Genomic DNA, 18,791 nt, shown 5'->3' on the forward strand with positions numbered 1-18,791 from the left:
CATCCAATTCAGTCAATTCCATGGAACCACTTTAATGTGATGTTATAACAAATATCATTCCTTATTTTGGTACATTATATTAATTTTAACATGAATACTGCACCAGGGACATTGCTTTCTTCAGAAAAGAAAAAGCAACACATTAATACAAAAATGAAGAAAATACAGGTTTCACAATCAAGATAAAGGGTCTGTTACATGCCTTCTGCCAATTTAATATCATTTAAATAAAACCTATGTCCATTTCTTTACATGATGAGTTCGATTGTAAAATACTTATATTGTCAGGAAAGATTGTGAAAGCCTTATCACAGGCTATCAAAGAACGGTAACAGATATTTCATTACAATTTATTCCTGTATACAAATGAGCCCAAAGACTGTTATGAAACACTGTTTCTGTTCACTGCTAATAATGCACATACAGAAATATATATGTAACCGTACTAAACACGACTGGTACATTACAATTAGGTTCTGTCTACAAATGGGCCCAATGCTTATGAAACAGTTGCTGTCTAATCGATTAGGTCTCTAGCATTAGTGGATGCCTTCTACGTAGTTAGCAGGTAACATGCCAGAGCGCCCGGTTCTCCTTACGGTACCGTACATCCAACCGTCATCAATGGGCTGTGTGTGCTGGATGATGTCACCATCCCTGAAGGAAACCTCATCAGTGTCCCGTGCCGTGTAGTCATACAGAGCTCTGTACACAGTCTATTCAGGACACAGGAACATAGGACGGCACAGAAAATGAACTATATGGCCAGATTATCAAACATGAAACCAATGTCTACAGAGAAATAATCTAAGAATTGCAAATCTCAAATGTACTTAAAATACTACACAAAATGTGAAATGCACTACACAAAATGTAAAATACTACACAAAAAGTATGTGAACAGTACAGTATGTTATCTCCAGTTCTTGGAAAGTTTCAGTTGCGTCAAAAAGTAAAAAAAAGAAATGGTTGAATGCATTATATCCAACATCAGCCTTCTCACCATGGTGGGATGTGGTCTGTGCTGTACTGATCGAAGAGAATGCATGCTGGTCTGGTGCATATAGCTGTGGCCCTGAGTATGTCCGCCTGGGTAATAAGCTCCTGGGAGAACTGGAGCTAGACAGATCATAAGAAGCTTGTTAGCGTGTTGTTTACCAGAGCAAGATTTTCTCTACATAATATATAATCATTTAAAACCACTCTTGCTGCTGAAGACACGAGCCAACTTAAAGCCTGTGGTGGTAATGGTTGCTCTGAATACTGTTGCTGTAGCAACACCAAGGTCACGGGTCAGCAGGGCATTTAAAGCACTGAAAATATCTATGCCCTAAGTTATCAGACATTTTCAAAGCCGTTATATTTATATGAACTATTTTAAAATCTTAAATGGCCTGGCTAATGTCTGAATTCCAGCCCTGTGCCTGAGTACTTTAAGCCTTGAGTCGGTGCCTAGGATAAGATATCAAGTGCTACACACAATAAAAGACACAGCTAAACCATAAAATGTGTGAGACACCCAATCTACATTTTCACTTTCATGTGACATACCCACAATAATTCCTGGCTTTTGGTCCATCTCCATGATGTACTGGTGCACACCCTTGTGTGATGTGTTTCCAACTTCTTGCTTACTTGGCCTCACTTGTGCTCGAACCAGGTAATGTCCACACGTCCCCTGAGAGAGACCTTGAACACCTGACAGCTCAAAGTCCTTATGGTATTTAGCCTATATGAAAAGCAACATGTTACATATCAGGGTCTTGGGAATATCCTTGTGGATATGATGGTAGAAATGAGTCAGTAGCCAGCCTACATTGCTTATCTGTTCCTGGGTCCTCCTCAGTCTTTGCAGTTCAGGTGTGTCCAAGACAAAACTAAACCCTCTCCCCTTGCTCTCCTCAAAGTCTTTCCTGTATTTGACCTGTGTGTGTATGAAAGAGTGAGAGAGAGAGAGAACACCATCCTGTAACACCTTGCGGAGGGTGATATCGAATTAAATGGAAATGACCTGAGAACAGAACAGGGGGAGTGTCTCTGCTGGTTTGTTTATGTTTTGGTTGGTTGAGTCTACTCTATTTGGACTAAGAGTGAGACCCCTACAGTACAGGCCTGGCATTGCTGTCCAGGCTGTCAGGTGGACATGCTGGAGGGGATCTTGGAGCACACTGCAGTGATGGCAGCTGCCAGGTTCATCTCCTGCTGATCTTAGAGTGTCGCGCCCTGTCACATATCTTACTGCCACACTCTCACTTTGTGATTGAATTAGAATTACAATAGGCTACCAAATTGTTGCATTTCAATAATTCTTTGAGATTAAATCCTAAAATTACTGGTATTTGTGTAATATTAGTGCAGTGGACAGCATGGCCAGCACCAGCCTGTGCAAGAGGTCAGGGGGCTCACCTGGCTCTGCAGTTCACTCTGTTGTCTCAGCCGCAGGTTTTCTGGGGTGTCTGCCACGGTGGTGAATGTTTGTTTTGGGTAGTGTCTGGAGAGGGAGAAAGCGAATTGGCATCACGTTTGCAAAAATATCAGAGATTAAATATTTCTGTACTTAGTTAATAAAGACCTCCCCATATCATTAAACGTACGAATTGCAGTAGGGCTTCTTCTCATAGCCTTTATAGTTATTCATGTTGAGAGGCATTCTGCACACTTCGCAGTGGAAACATCCTCTGTGCCAGTACTACAGAAAATTAAAGACAGAGTACTGAGATAATCGTTAAAGGAACAAAATTATGTTGTCGAGTAGCTCAAAGTTGCTAAACGCCTACAATATGAGAACTCAGATTGAATTTCAGTCAGTGAAACACCATGTCACGAGGGCAAATGTATATAAAAATGTGTAATAATGTTATTGAGTAAGTAATCTAAAGAAAAATACCAGATAGCCTACCTTATCTAGGCAATTTATTTTTTCAGTCGCGTAGACAACTTTGCCACACCGTGCGCAGGATGGGTTCATTTTAGTTCATATCTAGTAAGCACAAAATATGCCAAAATGTAGTCGACAAATAAGTCGTATATTGGAATAGCATACAAGGCTTTCAATGGGTGGTTCCCCGTCGTTTAGCACTGCCGCTAGACAAATACGAGGCAAAATAATGCGCAAAAGCGCACTGCATATTCGGTGTTCCGTTCCTGCCTATTGCCTACCAGCTTGTGAGCTGGCACTTGCAACACAACATGGGATCAGTGTGCAATACACTGTGAAACCGGTCCAAGCCAAACCCATTACTCACTGTGTAGCATCTGAAGTGCCCAATGATAGGCTGTAATTACCCAAGTCAAATATGAATTTATGTTTAGTCTAACCGAGAGATGTGAGGCCTAGGCTCAACATCAGCGCTGGGGAAAGCTGAAACGGTAAGTCGAGTATATTTAATAGCCTATCAAATAGTTTCGAACCCCATTTCATTCCCAGATGCAGACTGTCTCTCACTGTCATATAGGCCAATGTTCCTTTATTGTCTCATAATTTCTTGACATGGCATTGCAGAAAATTGGATAAAAAGGAAATGCATGGTTGGTTGCAAGGTTTCTGAGGGTTAGCCTACTTTTCAGAAATCATCAGCTGAACCATGTTCTCTGTCCCCCTATTGGCTATTCAGTTTCAGCACCAATGTCCTTGAAAACAATGAAGTACTTCTGTAGTCCTAAGCAAACCACCCAGGAGTAGAATAGTAACTATTGATTTCAGGTGATTAAATAGATTATTAGTTTTCATTAACCTGACACTATGTTGCTTTAAAATTGTAAATCTAACTGTAAATACCAAACCAGTGTGTCTGTGTGTGTGTGTGTGTGTGTGTGTCTATGTGCATAACTATGTGTATGTTTGTTTTGTTTTGATTGTGTGACAACTATTAAGACAAGCAATAGACTACTTTGATGAAACTGAGGGGGATCTGTATGCAATGTTCATGTTACACATTGCTGTGCTGTGCATCCATATTTCTGTGTGTGCCAGTGTTTGTGAGAGATAGAGTGTAATGCCTGTCTGTATGTGTGTGTGTGTGTGTCTCTACAAGTCGATAACCGAACTTTACTTCTTTTGTATCCATTGACAGTTCGCTTGTGCCGTATTTGGTAATCGACTTGTAGCCTATATGGACTCTTTCCACATAAGAAGAGGCAATGCACTTGCTGCACTAACCGGCTGTCATTTTTGTATACCCTGTCTTAGAATTACAAAGGTAAATACTTCTGTTTATCTACAGAGACCCTCTATTAGGATAGTCATTTAATGATTGTTTTAGCCTCGTTAACAGCTTTAATGCTATTTACATTGACTTAGTGATTATTTAGTGACTAGTTATTTTGTTTTGGAACTGAATCGCCCTTACCTGACTTATTTAATCCCAACTTCTACCTTGACACAGCTAAACACAGGTTGACCAGAGGGTAAAGGTGAGGCCAGCAACCCGGAGACAACATCCCAGATGAAAAGCACTGTCAAGCACCAGAAGTGATAATGGGGAAGGGATTAACCCTCTAGATAACATGTGTCACTGGTGCTAAGCTGGTCATCGGAAAGTATTCACAGTGCTTCACTTTTTCCACATTTTGTTATGATACAGCCTTATTCCAAAATGGATTAAACAATTTGTTTCCCTCATAATTCTACACCATAATGACAACTTAAAAAAAGTTTGTTTGAGATTTGTGCAAATTTATTCAAAATAAAAATGAAAATATCACTTGTACATAAGTATTCACAGCCTCTGTGATTCTTACGTGCATTCTGTTTCCACTGATAATCCTTGAGATGTTTCTACAGCTTAATTGGAGTCCACCTGTGGTAAATTCAGTTAATTGGACATGATTTGGAAAGGCACACACCTGTCTATATAAGGTCCCACAGTTAACAGTGCATGTCAGACCACAAAACAAGCATGAAGTTGAAGGAATTGTCTGTAGACCTCCGAGACAGGATTGTCTCGAGGCACAGATCTGGGGAAGGGTACAAAAAAATGTCTGCTGCTTTAAAGGTCCCAATGAGCACAGTGGCCTCCATCACGGTAAATGAACGAAGTTTGGAACCACCAGGACTCTTCCTACAGCTGGCTGTCCCTCTAAACTGAGTGATCGGGGGAGAAGGGTTTTAGTTAAGGAGGTGATCAATAACCTGATGGTCACTCTGACAGAGCTCCAGGGTTCCTCTGTGGAGAGAGGAGAACCTTCCAGAAGGACGACCATCGCTGCAGGCCTGCAGCACTCCACCAATCAGGCCTGTATGGTAGATTGGCCAGACAGAAGCCATTCCTTAGTAAAAGGCACATGGCAGCCTGCCTGGAGTTTGCCAAAAGGCACCTGAAAGACTCTCAGACTGTGAGAAACGTTATGTTTGGAGGACACCAGGCACCACTCATCCCCTGGCCAATACCATCCCTAGAGAGAAGCATGGTGGTGGCAGCATCATGCTGTGGGGATGTTTTTCAGCGGAAGGAACTGGGTGACTAGTCATTGAGGGAAAGATGAATGCAGCAATGTACAGTAACGTTCTGGAAGAAAACCTGCTCCAGAACGCTCTTGACCTCAGACTGGGGTGACTGTTCATCTTTCAACAGGACAACGACCCTAAGCACACAGCCAAGATGTCAAAGCAGTGGCTTTAGGACAACTCTGTGAATGACCTAGAGTAGCCCAGCCAGAGCCCAGTCTTGAATCCCATTGAACATCTCTGGAGGTATCTGAAAATGGCTGTGCACCGACGCTCCCCATCCAACCTGATGGAGCTCGAGAGGTTCTGTAAAGAGGAATGGGTGGAACTGGCCAAAGATAGGTGCGCCAAGCTTGTGGCTTTATATTCCAAAAGACTTGAGGCTAATTGCTGCCAAAGGTGCCATAAAGTATTGAGCAAAGGCTGTGAATACTTATGTACATATTATATTTTAATTCTTTATTTCTAATAAATTTGTTAACTTTGCAAACTTTTTTTATTTTTTAATCATGTTGTTATTATGGGGTATTGTGTGTAGAATTTTGAGGAAAAAAAATAATTGAATCCATTTTGGAATAAGGCTGTAACATAACGAAATGTGGAAAAAGTGAAGCGCTGTGAATACTTTCCGTATGCACTGTATGTGGTGGCACTGTAGGCCTACAGCCCTGCCCGGTTTTGGCCCGACAGTGTAGGGAAAGGGCTAGTGAGTGCCCCATGTGGCATAAGTTCAAGTTCAAGTTTATTGTCAAGTACTCAAGGATTTACCAGTAATGAAAGAGACAACTCAACTTTGGAGAGTAAATTAACTAGTAGTAATAAAAAAGGTATATTAATGGTGTGTGTGTGTGTCCAAATCTCCAAATTTGGTTTACAGGGACTCTAAATCAAAGACCAACTGTTACCCAAAAGACTATGTGAACTTTTCTTTACACAGCACTAAATTATTCTCAGATTAGGCTAGCCTAAAGGCCTAACTCTTATGAACTATTCACTGACCCTCTAAAATGTAGGCTACAGAATAGCCTAGGCTATTACTTAGGTCTAGGCCTACTTCGACATTACTGAGATTTGGGATTTACCCACTTCTCATGCTATCTGTTTACTGTTCTATTTTTCATTAGTTACTGACAACCTCACTTGTTTAGCCTACTACGCGAACAGACTATAGCATACCAATGACAAGGTTAGGCTACAGTGCAATCTTTTACACAATTTGTATTTATTATTATTATTTGTAATAATACATTTATTTGGTTAATTTCAATGAATGACATATTTACCTTGGTTTATGTTTTAACGGAAAATATCTCTTATTTAGCCTACCGAGCAGGGGATACAGGGCTATAATGTATATCAAACATAAAACTAAAATGTCACCGTGCGGAGCAAAGCCATTCTCGTGCATTGAGCGGTCTTTTCCAGCTGCAGCATCAATCCAGCATTCGAACATATTCAATGGAGCAGTATGCTGCAGCTTTCTAGCGAAGCCATTCGATGAAGAAAGTCGGATAGCGTTTGAATATTAGACTAATATTGAACGAGAAAATGTTTTAAAACATTATTGCATTGATCTGCAGTATTTTTTTAATACGATCGTCGAAGCGCAGATAATAACCTTAAGGTGATAAACCCTTTTTTCAGGCAGTTCATCGTAAAACGTGCAAACTGCTTCTATGATGCGTTTGCTTTACATTACTTTATTCTATGTTAATTTCATATTGCAGTGATTCTCACTGTGTGATTATTGCCGAAATCAAATTCACGAGATGGAATGAAGACGTGCTAGCCGCACAGATTGCTAACAAACGATAACCTTCAAGCTTGTGTCAATGACAGTTTACATTGTCAAACGTTGGCTACCTGGTTCTATTATTTGACGTTTCATTGTAACGGGAAAGACTTTGCAACGAGCCATTCAAGTGGAACCCTGTGAAATCACCTGCATTTGGATATGTGTCTACTCATTTGAAGAGGAATGCATGGACTTGAAGATTTAAAGAACGGGGCGACACATCACTTACTCTATCGGACACTTTATTTGATGAGCAGCTTGGACTGTCACAGTTAGCCAACATAGCTAACATTAGTTCGCCAGCTTTTTCAAAATTCTACTGTAAATTCATTCGTTAATTAACATTTCAACAGCTGAACCAAACATGGCTTCTGCCGCTAGCAACCTTGCTGCATCAATTGCCAGTAAAACCAAAACGAAGAAGAAACACTTCGTGGCTCAAAAGGTGAAATTATTTCGCGCCAGTGACCCGCTCCTCAGTGTACTAATGTGGGGTGTAAACCATTCGGTGAGTAACAGATTACTCATTCTGTGTTATTTTGCTAACTGTGAGGCTAACCTGCTTGTAATGTCTTTAGATTGCAGAACATAGATCTATGCTGTAAGAAACGTAACATGCAAAGTGGCATGTTCAACGGTTAGTTTGTTGGGTTGACCTCAGGAGTGACACTTTGCAGTGGTGTGGCCAGCTGGCACTTGATTAGCTGACTAACGTTACAGCAATTTATCTGTCAACGCAAAACCACATTTCGGTATTTGAACACTCGTCCAAACGTTTTCAGATGGCACATTACACTGCCACTATCCATGATCTGACCATCAGTAATAATAACATAACATATAGCCATGGTTGTTACACTGTCGCTACGTTGATTAAACTATAATGCTCCCAGTAAATGTGAGTTTTGTGGTATGTTATGTAGTAGCCTAATGACGGCTTACCAGTGGCGAAAGCTGTTTGGATAATGTTGAGGCTGTGGCACTGATGCCTGGAGACCACAAATTGGAGTTAATCTGTTTCCTCAGGCTGCAGTCGTTGGCGCTTGCAAACGTGGCCTTGAGAGTTTATGAATGATGCAATTTTTAGTTTATAATAATTATTGTTATTATATGAGCAAGTTAATTAAAGGAAAGAACTCGAAGTGTTTCCAAGGTATGTTTAATTGGCCCACAAGGACTTTGTGCACTCTATATGGCACAAACTTGAATCTGATTTCTAAGATACAGTGATTTTCATGTCTAGTCTACTAACAGTAGGCTATATGTCCTAAGCACGGAAGAGAGCATTTTTGTGTGTTTCCCAGTAGATCTTCTGATTTTTGTTTTGTTTATGCTTTCTGTAAGTCTACTGCTTTTGTATCTCAGAAAAAAGGCTAGATAAATCAAATGCATTGGAAATTACACTTGGCCTTTTTTGCTGTTTTACGGTATAAGTAATAGTAGCCTACATCAAGATTCATTTAATCACAAATATCCAGATGTGGAAGGGTCCAGCTTCAGAAAGTAAAAGTCCAACAATTTAGTCCAATGCATACAAAGCGTTCAGTTGAAGTTGAAATGGCTGTCACTTTAAATCAGTCAATAAATTCATACTTAACTAGTTTGTTAGGCTACTACTCACCATCTTCAGTGCCTGGGCACTGAGGTGACCGCCATGACACATTGAAGAACATTTTTTGGACGTTTCTTTATCATCTTTTTATAGGGTAATAAGTGTCTTAGATCTGTCATAAGCTTCAGTGAGATCCTAACTCATCAGTGATTATCATGTGCTGCATAATAAACAAATGAATATCATATACACAAATAATGCAGCAACCACCTTTGTAAACAATACTTTTACATAGGATTGGCTGACAACAGAGCTCATTCCCTTTTTCCTACACAAAAAATAATGTACATGTTAAACATAAGGCTGCAGCCACGCAGTCATACAAGTTTGTATTTTTAATACAAGTGCTTGTATTAAATGTATTGCCATCATGGAAAATAGTTAGATAAAGCTAGCCATGGCTATACCAGGTTCATGTAAACTGCAAAGCTAGATTACAGTTAGCAACAAAGGAAAGAAGACAAACATTTTATTAAGTACCATTCAGACTACAAGCACTAGGGACAAGAGACCATGTAATGCTAAGCTAATTAATGTACCGTAAAAACTAGATGAAACGCCTGATTCCAATTAGATGCAGGCCCCTTTCACTGGCCTGTATTACAGGTTTGGGCAAATAAATAAAGGCCGGTCTGAATTGGAAGTCTGGTCTGGTTTGTATGGAAGTTTTTTTGTTGTATAAAACCTCTCAATGCCCACTAGATCATCTGCTTGTTCTATGCTGCTTAGATCACACACCCAAAAGTTAAGGTTGGCAGCATTGCTTCAAACACGCATTTCCCACTGAAGAAAGACAGGCGGTGTTAGCCAGAGTTCCTAAATGGCTAAACTTCTGTCAATATGGACAATGCTAGACATTGTTAGATTGGTTATTCTCTACAATCCAATTGTTCAGTGAATTTGACAGAAACCATGAGCACGAAGAGTTATTATATGAAATGTGAAATTGTTTTGATATTTCGTATTCTATTTGTGAGATGCAACAGGGAGAGCTTGAACTCCTTTAGATTTGAAGCAGATACGCCTACACGTTGTTCATTCATGTGCTCATGCATGGTGCATTTCACTGTTGTATTTAGTGAGCTTTCTTTTTTTGTTGTTTATTTTTTGTTGTTGCGTGTGCAGTGTTGGGAAGGAATGCATGACACCTAGACTGTCTGTGGTGGAGTTTGCACTCTTGAACACCTGGGAGAGTCTGATGTTACGTTAACTCTTTGTGACTTTGGCATAGGCCTATTAATGAGACGGGCTCATGAGCAGCAAGATCACACATTCCGCCGGCTTTTTCTTGTTGTTCTATTTGTGACATCAATGGAACCCACCGAAATCCTTGTTTGATTGATCGGGCACTCTTTTTCGCATGTGAAATTTTGCATCAAACAAGACGGATCCGAATTTATCTTTCATAACATGTGCATGACCTTGTGCAAATATTTTGTGTGAAAGGGCCTTATAAGTGTAGCACATATTGCAAATCAATGCACATTTGGCTAATTCTCACTGTGACGTCTTTGGTATAGATAGATGATATTGATATAGATTTTGATCAAATTTCTCATTTGTTAAGGGGATAAGATATGCTTTCAAGAGACCACATTTTTAACATTTTTAACATGTCAATAAGGTGTTGCTTATGTGTCAAAAGACATCAGGGCCCCAGCAGTGGCGCGACTGGCTGGGGCACCTGCACCGTACGCCGGCGACCCGGGTTTGATTCCCGCCCCGTGGTCCTTTGCGGATCCCACCCCGACTCTCTCTCCCACTCACTTCCTGTCAATCTCCACTATCCTATCTAATTAAAGGCATAAAAAGACCAAAAAATATAGTTAAAAAAAAAAAAAAAAAGACATCAGAAATAACCAATAGACCAATAAACAGTAAATGCCAGGTCTGAGTATTTCTGGTTTAGATGGGCATTGCACTAGTTGACGTTTCAGAATAATGAATCAGAACAGTCCATAGTTGGATGACAATCGATGGAACTCAATTCTGACTAACTTGTGGGGTGGAGTTTCCAAAAATCATTTTTGAAAGTAGTTTTCCCAAGGACCCACGTTCATATTATCTTACCATTTCTAACATTGTACAAAGCAATAGAAAGCATACATATTCTGATGTATGAACTTGTACAAAGCAATAGAAAGCATACATACTCTGATGTATGAACTTGTACAAAGCAATAGAAAGCATACATACTCTGTATGAACTTGTGCGTGACTTGAGTTAGGCCTACTACAATTTTAGAACTTGCCATTGTGGCGCTCTGTAAATTGATGGTTTAGACCGTTTAGACACTCATACTGAAGCTCCACGCTACAAGCAGGGGATGAGTAGAGATGTACAAGCTGTTTCAAGGGCATGATGGGATTTGTATCTTTTATGAACTAATGTGAGTTATAGGGGTTAGTCAATTACGAATGCATTGAACATTTTTTTTCTCTTTCTCAATGTCGCTGACACCTAGCCGAGAAATCTAGACGCACCCTAGCGGCAGCAAATTAAATTTGCTGCCAGGGCTAGTCTAGCAACTCTCAGTTGGCTTGTGAGCTCGAAAATAAAACTTCTATTAGACTAATCAAATCGTGTATAGAGTCGTTAGTCGGGCTTAACATAATGATTGATGGCAGAGTTGCAACGGTTTGGCTTGAATTCCCTGCTACTTGAAAACAAATAAGGTTATGTTGCTGTTGGCGAACAGTGTGACTCGAGTTAAGCTTTTATTAAGCCTTTATTAAATTCTGGCTACAAGCCTACGCGTTTCGACACAATGTCTTCATCAGGGCATGCCAAACAATTGCAGGTGAAAGGTATTAATCAGGTAGGTAGGTAGAGCTAGGTCACATGACACTAAAAACCCCACCCCCCAGCCCACACAAGGTACATATCAACAAACATTTATCAAAGTGTCTCCCCAAACCAAAACAAATAACAATTAAAAACAGTTTTTTTCTTTTTCTCAATCCACCATTTCTTTACATCTCACAGTCCAATGCTACAGTTCATACAGAGCAAACTACGAGATTACAAAAATTGAGAAAAGTCCACATCCTCATTGAGGCCTGGAAATGTTGTGGCATTCAATTTAACAATCCACCAAGTTTCCCTTTGGAGAAGCCGTTTTAATCTGTCCCCGCCCCTTATGTTTTTATTTATGACCTCTATTGCCATTATTTTCACTGAGTTCAGATCCGTGTGGCCAGCTTCTCTGAAATGAACAGCCATGGGGTAGCTGGGATTTTGAGTTCTTATGGCGTACTTATGCTCCGCCAGTCTGTCGCGAAGTCTGCGTTTTGTGCGTCCAATATAAAAGCGGCCACATCCACATTCTAACCTGTACACTACATGTGTAGTATTACAATTGGCAAAGTGTTTACAGTAATACACCTTTTCACTAAATACATCCACAAAAGCGCTTTGGCGAGATATGTTATCACAGTGGTTGCATGATCCACATCTGTATGTGCCTTTTGGCTTTGGGAAATGAGAGGGAGGTTTGGATGCAGGGAGGTAACTACTCATCAACCTATCTTTCAGTGTGGGAGCCCTCCTAAAAGAAAAAAGGCGGCGCTCAGAGAACAATTGGCGTAAGGAGGGATCACCATCAAGAATGCCCCAGTTTTTGTTGACAATCCTTTTGATCTTGTACGACAGTGAACTGTATTGCGTGGTGAAGAAATTTTTTTCAGATTTTCTTTTGTGGTGAGTTTTCTTGAATAAATCCTTCCTATTTAGTACTTTTGCTTTACCCAAAGCTGTATCCAGATCTTTTTTCTGGTACCCCCTATGTCGAAAACGAGAATACATGTCATCAGCTTGTACATCAAAGTCAATCAGAATCACAGATTCTACGAATCCTTTGGAATTGGCCATAGGGGATGTTTGTGATAAGACTGTTGGGGTGAAAGCTGTCGGCATGTAGAATGGTATTCCTATCAGTTACCTTCCTGAAAATGGATGTATGTAGGTAACCTTGTTCATCCACTGTGATGTTAAGGTCCAGGAAGTGTATTTCTGACTGGCTGTATTCAAGACTGAGCTTGATGTTTGGATTTGAAGAGTTCAAGAACAGATGGAATTCTGTAAGTTGTTCTAAAGGGCCTGAAAAAATGAAAAACATCATCAATATATCTTCCATACGACCTAATGTACTGTTTGAATGGGTTCAGATCACTAAAGATGCATTGATCTTCCCAAAGACCCATGAAAAGGCCTGCAAAATTAGGTGCATAAGCAGCCCCCATGGCGGTACCTTTCTTTTGGCGGAAAAGTCGATCCTAAAACAAAATTTTTTTATTATTTAGTGTCCACTTTGCAAGATCAACAATGAATTCGGTCGGAGGTGTATCATCTGGCCTTTTTTGTAAGGCCTACCTCAGGGCCTCAAGGCCCTCCTCATGGTCAATATTGGTGTAGAGTGCCTCAACATCCATTGTAACAAGATATGCATTGTTGACATTTTGAATTTCATCCAATATAGAGAGTACATGTGTGGTGTCCTGTATGTAAGCTGGTAGTGCCATTGTGAGGGCTTTGATGTGAAAGTCAATAAATATTGATGCTGGTTCAGTGATTGATCCCATGCCACTAATAATTGGTCTCCCAGGTGGTTCCAAAGGGTTCTTATGGACTTTTGGTAGCATGTAAACCTCCCTGCATCCAAACCTCCCTCTCATTTCCCAAAGCCAAAAGGCACATACAGATGTGGATCATGCAACCACTGTGATAACATATCTCGCCAAAGCGCTTTTGTGGATGTATTTAGTGAAAAGGTGTATTACTGTAAACACTTTGCCAATTGTAATACTACACATGTAGTGTACAGGTTAGAATGTGGATGTGGCCGCTTTTATATTGGACGCACAAAACGCAGACTTCGCGACAGACTGGCGGAGCATAAGTACGCCATAAGAACTCAAAATCCCAGCTACCCCATGGCTGTTCATGTCAGAGAAGCTGGCCACACGGATCTGAACTCAGTGAAAATAATGGCAATAGAGGTCATAAATAAAAACATAAGGGGCGGGGACAGATTAAAACGGCTTCTCCAAAGGGAAACTTGGTGGATTGTTAAATTGAATGCCACAACATTTCCAGGCCTCAATGAGGATGTGGACTTTTCTCCATTTTTGTAATCTCGTAGTTTGCTCTGTATGAACTGTAGCCAGCTAAAGTGGAAATAGGCCATGTGTTTTGTTTATCATTGTTTAGAATAGGCACATCACATTAGGCGACATTCTTGCTAGCATATGTATGCGCACAGGTTTTCCTGAATACATCTTGCCGAAATGTTTTGTTATAAAAGATGTAAAGCTTACTACACTAACTGAACTGCACTTCATCCTACCTTAGCCTAGTTTAGTGCCCCTGCACTCTTCTCCACTCCCACGTCTCATGCCTCCGAAAAAAACGTCTCCCTTCATGAAGTTAAAGGGACACCAGGCAACGTTTTCGTGTTAATTACTCATCTTCGTAAGTCGTTATATGGTTAAATGACTCATTACAGGGCGAATGAATACTCTCTCGCCCGCCCCTACTGCCTGTAGGAAGAATATCCCGCTTGCAAGTTCAGTGTATCGTACCCGCCGACTGAAGCAGGATCAGTTTACATCCTGCATCCACAGCACAGAGGCAGGCTAACGAAACACTAGCGATTGTTGCAAACATGTGTATAATGGCAGAGCTGGCGAAGAAGCAGCGAAAACCGACAGAAGATGCAAAGAAAAGGAAAAGAGCTTCAGACAGAGCGAGGGGGAGTTTCGTAGAGAAAAAGCATCAGGCTTGCCTGGTGTCCCTTTAATATATCTGGAGTAAAGAAAATGCTGCATGCCTACTTCTTTAACCAATTGTTTATTTAGCATTGCAGAGGTTTCAAACAACGTTGTTCAAACTGACTATAGAATGCAGCTTGCATCGTAGGTCTGTTGAGATTCAACCTGTTCTACCTAACTGACATATTATTATCTACTTGGCTACTAGCTAGGTATAACTCCCACAGATGATGCAGCTTAAGAAAGCATCTGGTCTTTGAGAACTGGTGATATTCTTAACCCAAATGCAGCTCATGGGTTTACATAAACGGGGATTACTGTGATTGTTGAGGCATGAGTGCACAGAGAGGACACAGCCAACTGTTTGATGATCAGACAGTGGTCTGTTTTCCTTAAGCTTTAACCTCTGGAACCATCTATACAACACTATTTAAATGGTCAACAGTGTTGTGTTCTCTAAAAATGTAATCAAGGTCCAGGAAGGTGATACAATAGCATACTGCAGTGATATCCGCGGAGGTACTGCAGGGGGTCCGCCAAATTATTTCATCTGAAGCATTTTTTTCACAGATGGTTGGTTGTGTGATTCATTGCTAGCACTCTGATTGGATGGTCTCGTTGCCCATAAATATCCAAATCGTTCAGATAGAAATTATGTTGCCCAATCTCAATGCGAGTGTCGCTCAGCAATAGCCCATATTGTTGTCCCATGATTAATCTCCTTAAGGTAGAAAAAATGTCAATAATAAACAGAATAAATGTAGTTTTATAAATTACCCATGTTACAGATAATGTACATGTTAACATGGGGTGTGTGTATGTGTGTGTTTGACACTTAGTTCCAAATATCAGGCCTAATGGGGGGGGTCCATGCTCAGTGTCTCTCTTAGCCAAGGGCTCCTTGGGCTGAAAAAGGTTGAAGACCCCTGGCATACTGTATTCACATTTCCACATGCTTTTCACTAAATTGAGGCACCTGATAAAAAAAGATAGATTAGCTGGTTTGCCACCAATATATCAAAGCACTATAAAAAGACCAATTAGCCTAAAGGCCCATTTGTATAACACACAAAGCTTGTATCTAGCGATGTATTGATTTAAAAGTGCAAGTGCTTACAAACTAGTGCTCTCTGCACCAGCACAAATCCATCAACCACCAATTTAGAAGCAGAGCCCATTCACTTTCCTGTTTGTAAATAAGTGAAGCAAGTATAACAGGGGGGGAATACGCGGGATTGATCTCAAAGCAGCATTACAGTGAGTCAGCCACTGACCCAGTGGCAGCAGACCAAAAAGGCCACTGTCAGCAGACCGCTCACGGTCATCCTGTGTCCTTGACTGGCTCACCTCTTTCAGAACACATCCACCATATTCAAGACTGTCCAACACTGTTCCCTCAATCAGACTTTCACTAATGCTTTTCAAGTAGCCTGGGTTCACCTTTCGATATTAGAGGATTTAAAAAATCTCGAATAAATGATTAATCAGCTGATATTTATTTTTAACAAACACAATGTAAATATGTATTCTAATATTTAGCATACTGAAAAGTTCTGATCAATGTGGGTCATTGTGTTTAAATAGGCTATCTGGTATTCTATTGAAAGGCTCTTATACAATAAAATAATTATTATGAATAATAGCATCAGGCCTTTGTACTTATCATTAAACACCAATGTTACGATAACTTTCAAGGTATTTACTGTATGCTTTATGATGGCATTTTACACACTGTTTACAGTAGTGTTGCACGGTGCACCGATACTACAAAAGTACCGCAATACCCTCAAATAAAAAAGGTCACAATACTTAATTTTACTATTGATACTTTCAAGAATGACCGTGTTCTTTTGAAGTAACATGCTTCTAGTGCCTCTCCTAGCCTGCGCGTCTTTTCTTTGAAGATTTTCTTTGACTTGAATTAATTTTATCTAATGACACCAAAAACATAACAAATCGCATCCACATATCCTTGTTATGGTCTATCCGCAACTATTTTTCACTAGCCTAAAACCATGAGACTGAAGGCTAAATACGCTCACGTATTTCTTAGTGACAGGCACTCAATCACACACACCACCAATGCGTACTCAATTAGACCTACACACTACATAAAAAAATATAAGATGTAATAGTTTAAAATAAGATGTAATAGTTTAAAAATCAATATGAAGTATTAAAATGACTAAATATGTTTAGCTACTACTAAATGCAGATTATAAAATACTATACATTATTAACAAAATATATACACTTATATGAATTCCATAAAATATATAGAAACATATGACGTAAGCCATCATTTTCCGTGTGTGTGTGGAGGGTAGAGCAAAATCTAGGATGGCCACTGGTGTGAATGATCACGCTATATTTAATATTACTGACATCAAGGTGGTGGGGGCTCCCAAATCATATAAAAATTTTAAAAAGTATCGAAAAAGTATCCAAATGGCAATTCTTGACTTGGTATCGGTATCAAAACAATAATTTTGGTATTGTGACAACACTAGTTTACAGCATTAAAGAGTGTGATCCTTTGTGTAATTGAAAAATCATAATTTGTGTTTAAAGCAACACCAAAGAACTTTCCCTCTGTCGCATGCACGCTATTTGTTTATCCAGCACCGGCTTTGCAAATAACAATGTCCACAGACAAGGTAGAATATGTTGCATGATTTATGAAAGTACGATGTATTGCGACATCAAACACAAGTCAAATTTGTTTCTTATGTCTCATTCCATCGAACTACAGATCCGCTACCCGATCTGGCAAACTTACATAGTGCGGTTATAGCCGTTAGAGGGCTGTGAAGCGAATGCAGAAGTGCCGTTCACCCTGTTACAAGTTGATGAACCACTGAAACGATTTTGGAAACATTATTTTAAGGTACAAAAAACTCTTTGGTGTTGCTTTAAAAGGGGAAGTGGAGGCTACATGTGTACTATAAAGTAGCAAAAATAGGGTGACCACCAACCAGACCTGGAAAAGGAGGACAAGTTGTGTCTAAAAGTGAGGACAAATTGGGCAAATTGGGCAAAATGACATCCCCAATTTCTACTTATAGGCCTATTCCTATTGGCGGGGAGGGGTGGTTGCTTACTTACAGTAAAAACGTCAACATTAGCTTTTTATCATCGTTAACAGCATTAAACAGTGTGATCCTTTGTGTGATTGGAAAGGAAAATTGCATAATGTAAGACGTCCACACTCTTATATGACTTGTGTGTTCATATCCGCGTCTAGGCGCGGCTTGAACCGCGTTACAACCACGACCCAGCTAGAGAATAGAAGAGACGCCTATTTATTCTGTTTGACGCAAGAGGTTCTGTGCAGAAATACATTGAAAAGTGCAGTTGATAGTCATAATTTGTGTTTAAAAAGGGAAGTAGAGGCTACTATAAAATAGCAGCAATAGGGTGACCACCAAACAGACTCTGAAAAGGAGGAAAACGAAGACAAATTGGCCAAAATGTGATTGGAAGAAAAATTGCACAAAGTAAGATAAAGTCTATGCTATAGGGGTGTTACGATTCTCCAAATCCTTGATTCGATTTAATTTTTGATTTTAAGGTCAATTTAATATATTGCTATTAATGGAATTCTCATGTTTTTTGCCTTATACATGGATTTCTATGCAACGTCACGAAAACATGCGTGCGCAACAAAGAGGCAGAAAGCACCATAGAACAGCATAGAGCAATGCAAAAGAGCAAAATAATAAAATGAAAACTGCACCAATTTGAAATCACGATGGTTAGAGAATGTTAAATATGTTCAATATCCCTAACGGAATGCATGTCTTCGCCAAAAATGACGAAATTCGATGTTATATTAATAATGCAAATGAACGGCAAACTTTGAAATATAGTCTGAAATGAGATGTTATTATCATTGAGACAACAGGGGTATACAATAAAATCCGATTGTAGCTTACAGCAGCCGACTATTTAGGTTAAGTTTATAACGTTGTGGACGGCCACCAATCGTCTTCTGCCTCACGGCTGCGCGCGCATCTAGTTTTGTTGGTAAACGGGAAATCCGTGTATAGAGTACCGAAGCCATGACGTAGCGTTGTCAAGGCAGCAATTTCACTGGATCTAAACAAATCAATCTAACCATTAAAATCACCATAGCGGTGGCTTTCTTAATCTAATTCAATAATTTTACAA

At 39.9% G+C, this 18,791-nt stretch overlaps 2 protein-coding genes across 3 annotated transcripts in view; one reads left to right on the forward strand and one right to left on the reverse strand.

Annotated features, from left to right (window-relative positions):
• Positions 1-376: 376 nt before the first annotated feature.
• Positions 377-3,477, reverse strand: nebl (nebulette). The gene is made up of 7 exons (XM_076293447.1): positions 2,900-3,477; positions 2,595-2,689; positions 2,407-2,491; positions 1,817-1,924; positions 1,552-1,729; positions 1,004-1,119; positions 377-716 (listed from the first exon to the last, which is right to left on the reverse strand). Exons 1-7 carry the CDS (start codon positions 2,966-2,968, stop codon positions 540-542), a joined length of 828 nt encoding a protein of 275 aa, XP_076149562.1. The 5' UTR covers positions 2,969-3,477; the 3' UTR covers positions 377-539.
• A 3,362-nt stretch (positions 3,478-6,839) lies between these two features.
• pip4k2ab (phosphatidylinositol-5-phosphate 4-kinase, type II, alpha b) overlaps positions 6,840-18,791 on the forward strand; it is a 38,169-nt gene continuing 26,217 nt past the window's right edge. For both annotated transcript variants that reach the window (XM_076293448.1, XM_076293449.1), the window contains exon 1: positions 6,840-7,749. In XM_076293448.1, the coding sequence (XP_076149563.1) occupies positions 7,606-7,749 (144 nt within the window). In that variant the 5' untranslated portion in view covers positions 6,840-7,605. The remainder of the gene's footprint in view (positions 7,750-18,791) is intronic.

This window comes from Alosa pseudoharengus, unplaced genomic scaffold (genome assembly GCF_046254945.1).
Source record: "Alosa pseudoharengus isolate Yale_2024_CS ecotype anadromous, Long Island Sound unplaced genomic scaffold, YU_APseudo_1.1 YU_APseudo_1.1_scf_2, whole genome shotgun sequence".
NCBI classification, from domain to species: Eukaryota; Metazoa; Chordata; class Actinopteri; order Clupeiformes; family Clupeidae; genus Alosa; species Alosa pseudoharengus.

Coding starts and splice junctions, on each gene's coding strand:
- nebl (XM_076293447.1), bottom strand. CDS start 2,968: ATGAACCCATCCTGCGCACGGTGTGGCAAAGTTGTCTACGCGACTGAA. Junction 1,925..2,406: donor AGAGTGAACTGCAGAGCCAG/GTGAGCCCCCTG, acceptor ATACACACACAG/GTCAAATACAGGAAAGACTT. Junction 1,120..1,551: donor AAAGCCAGGAATTATTGTGG/GTATGTCACATG, acceptor TGATCTGTCTAG/CTCCAGTTCTCCCAGGAGCT.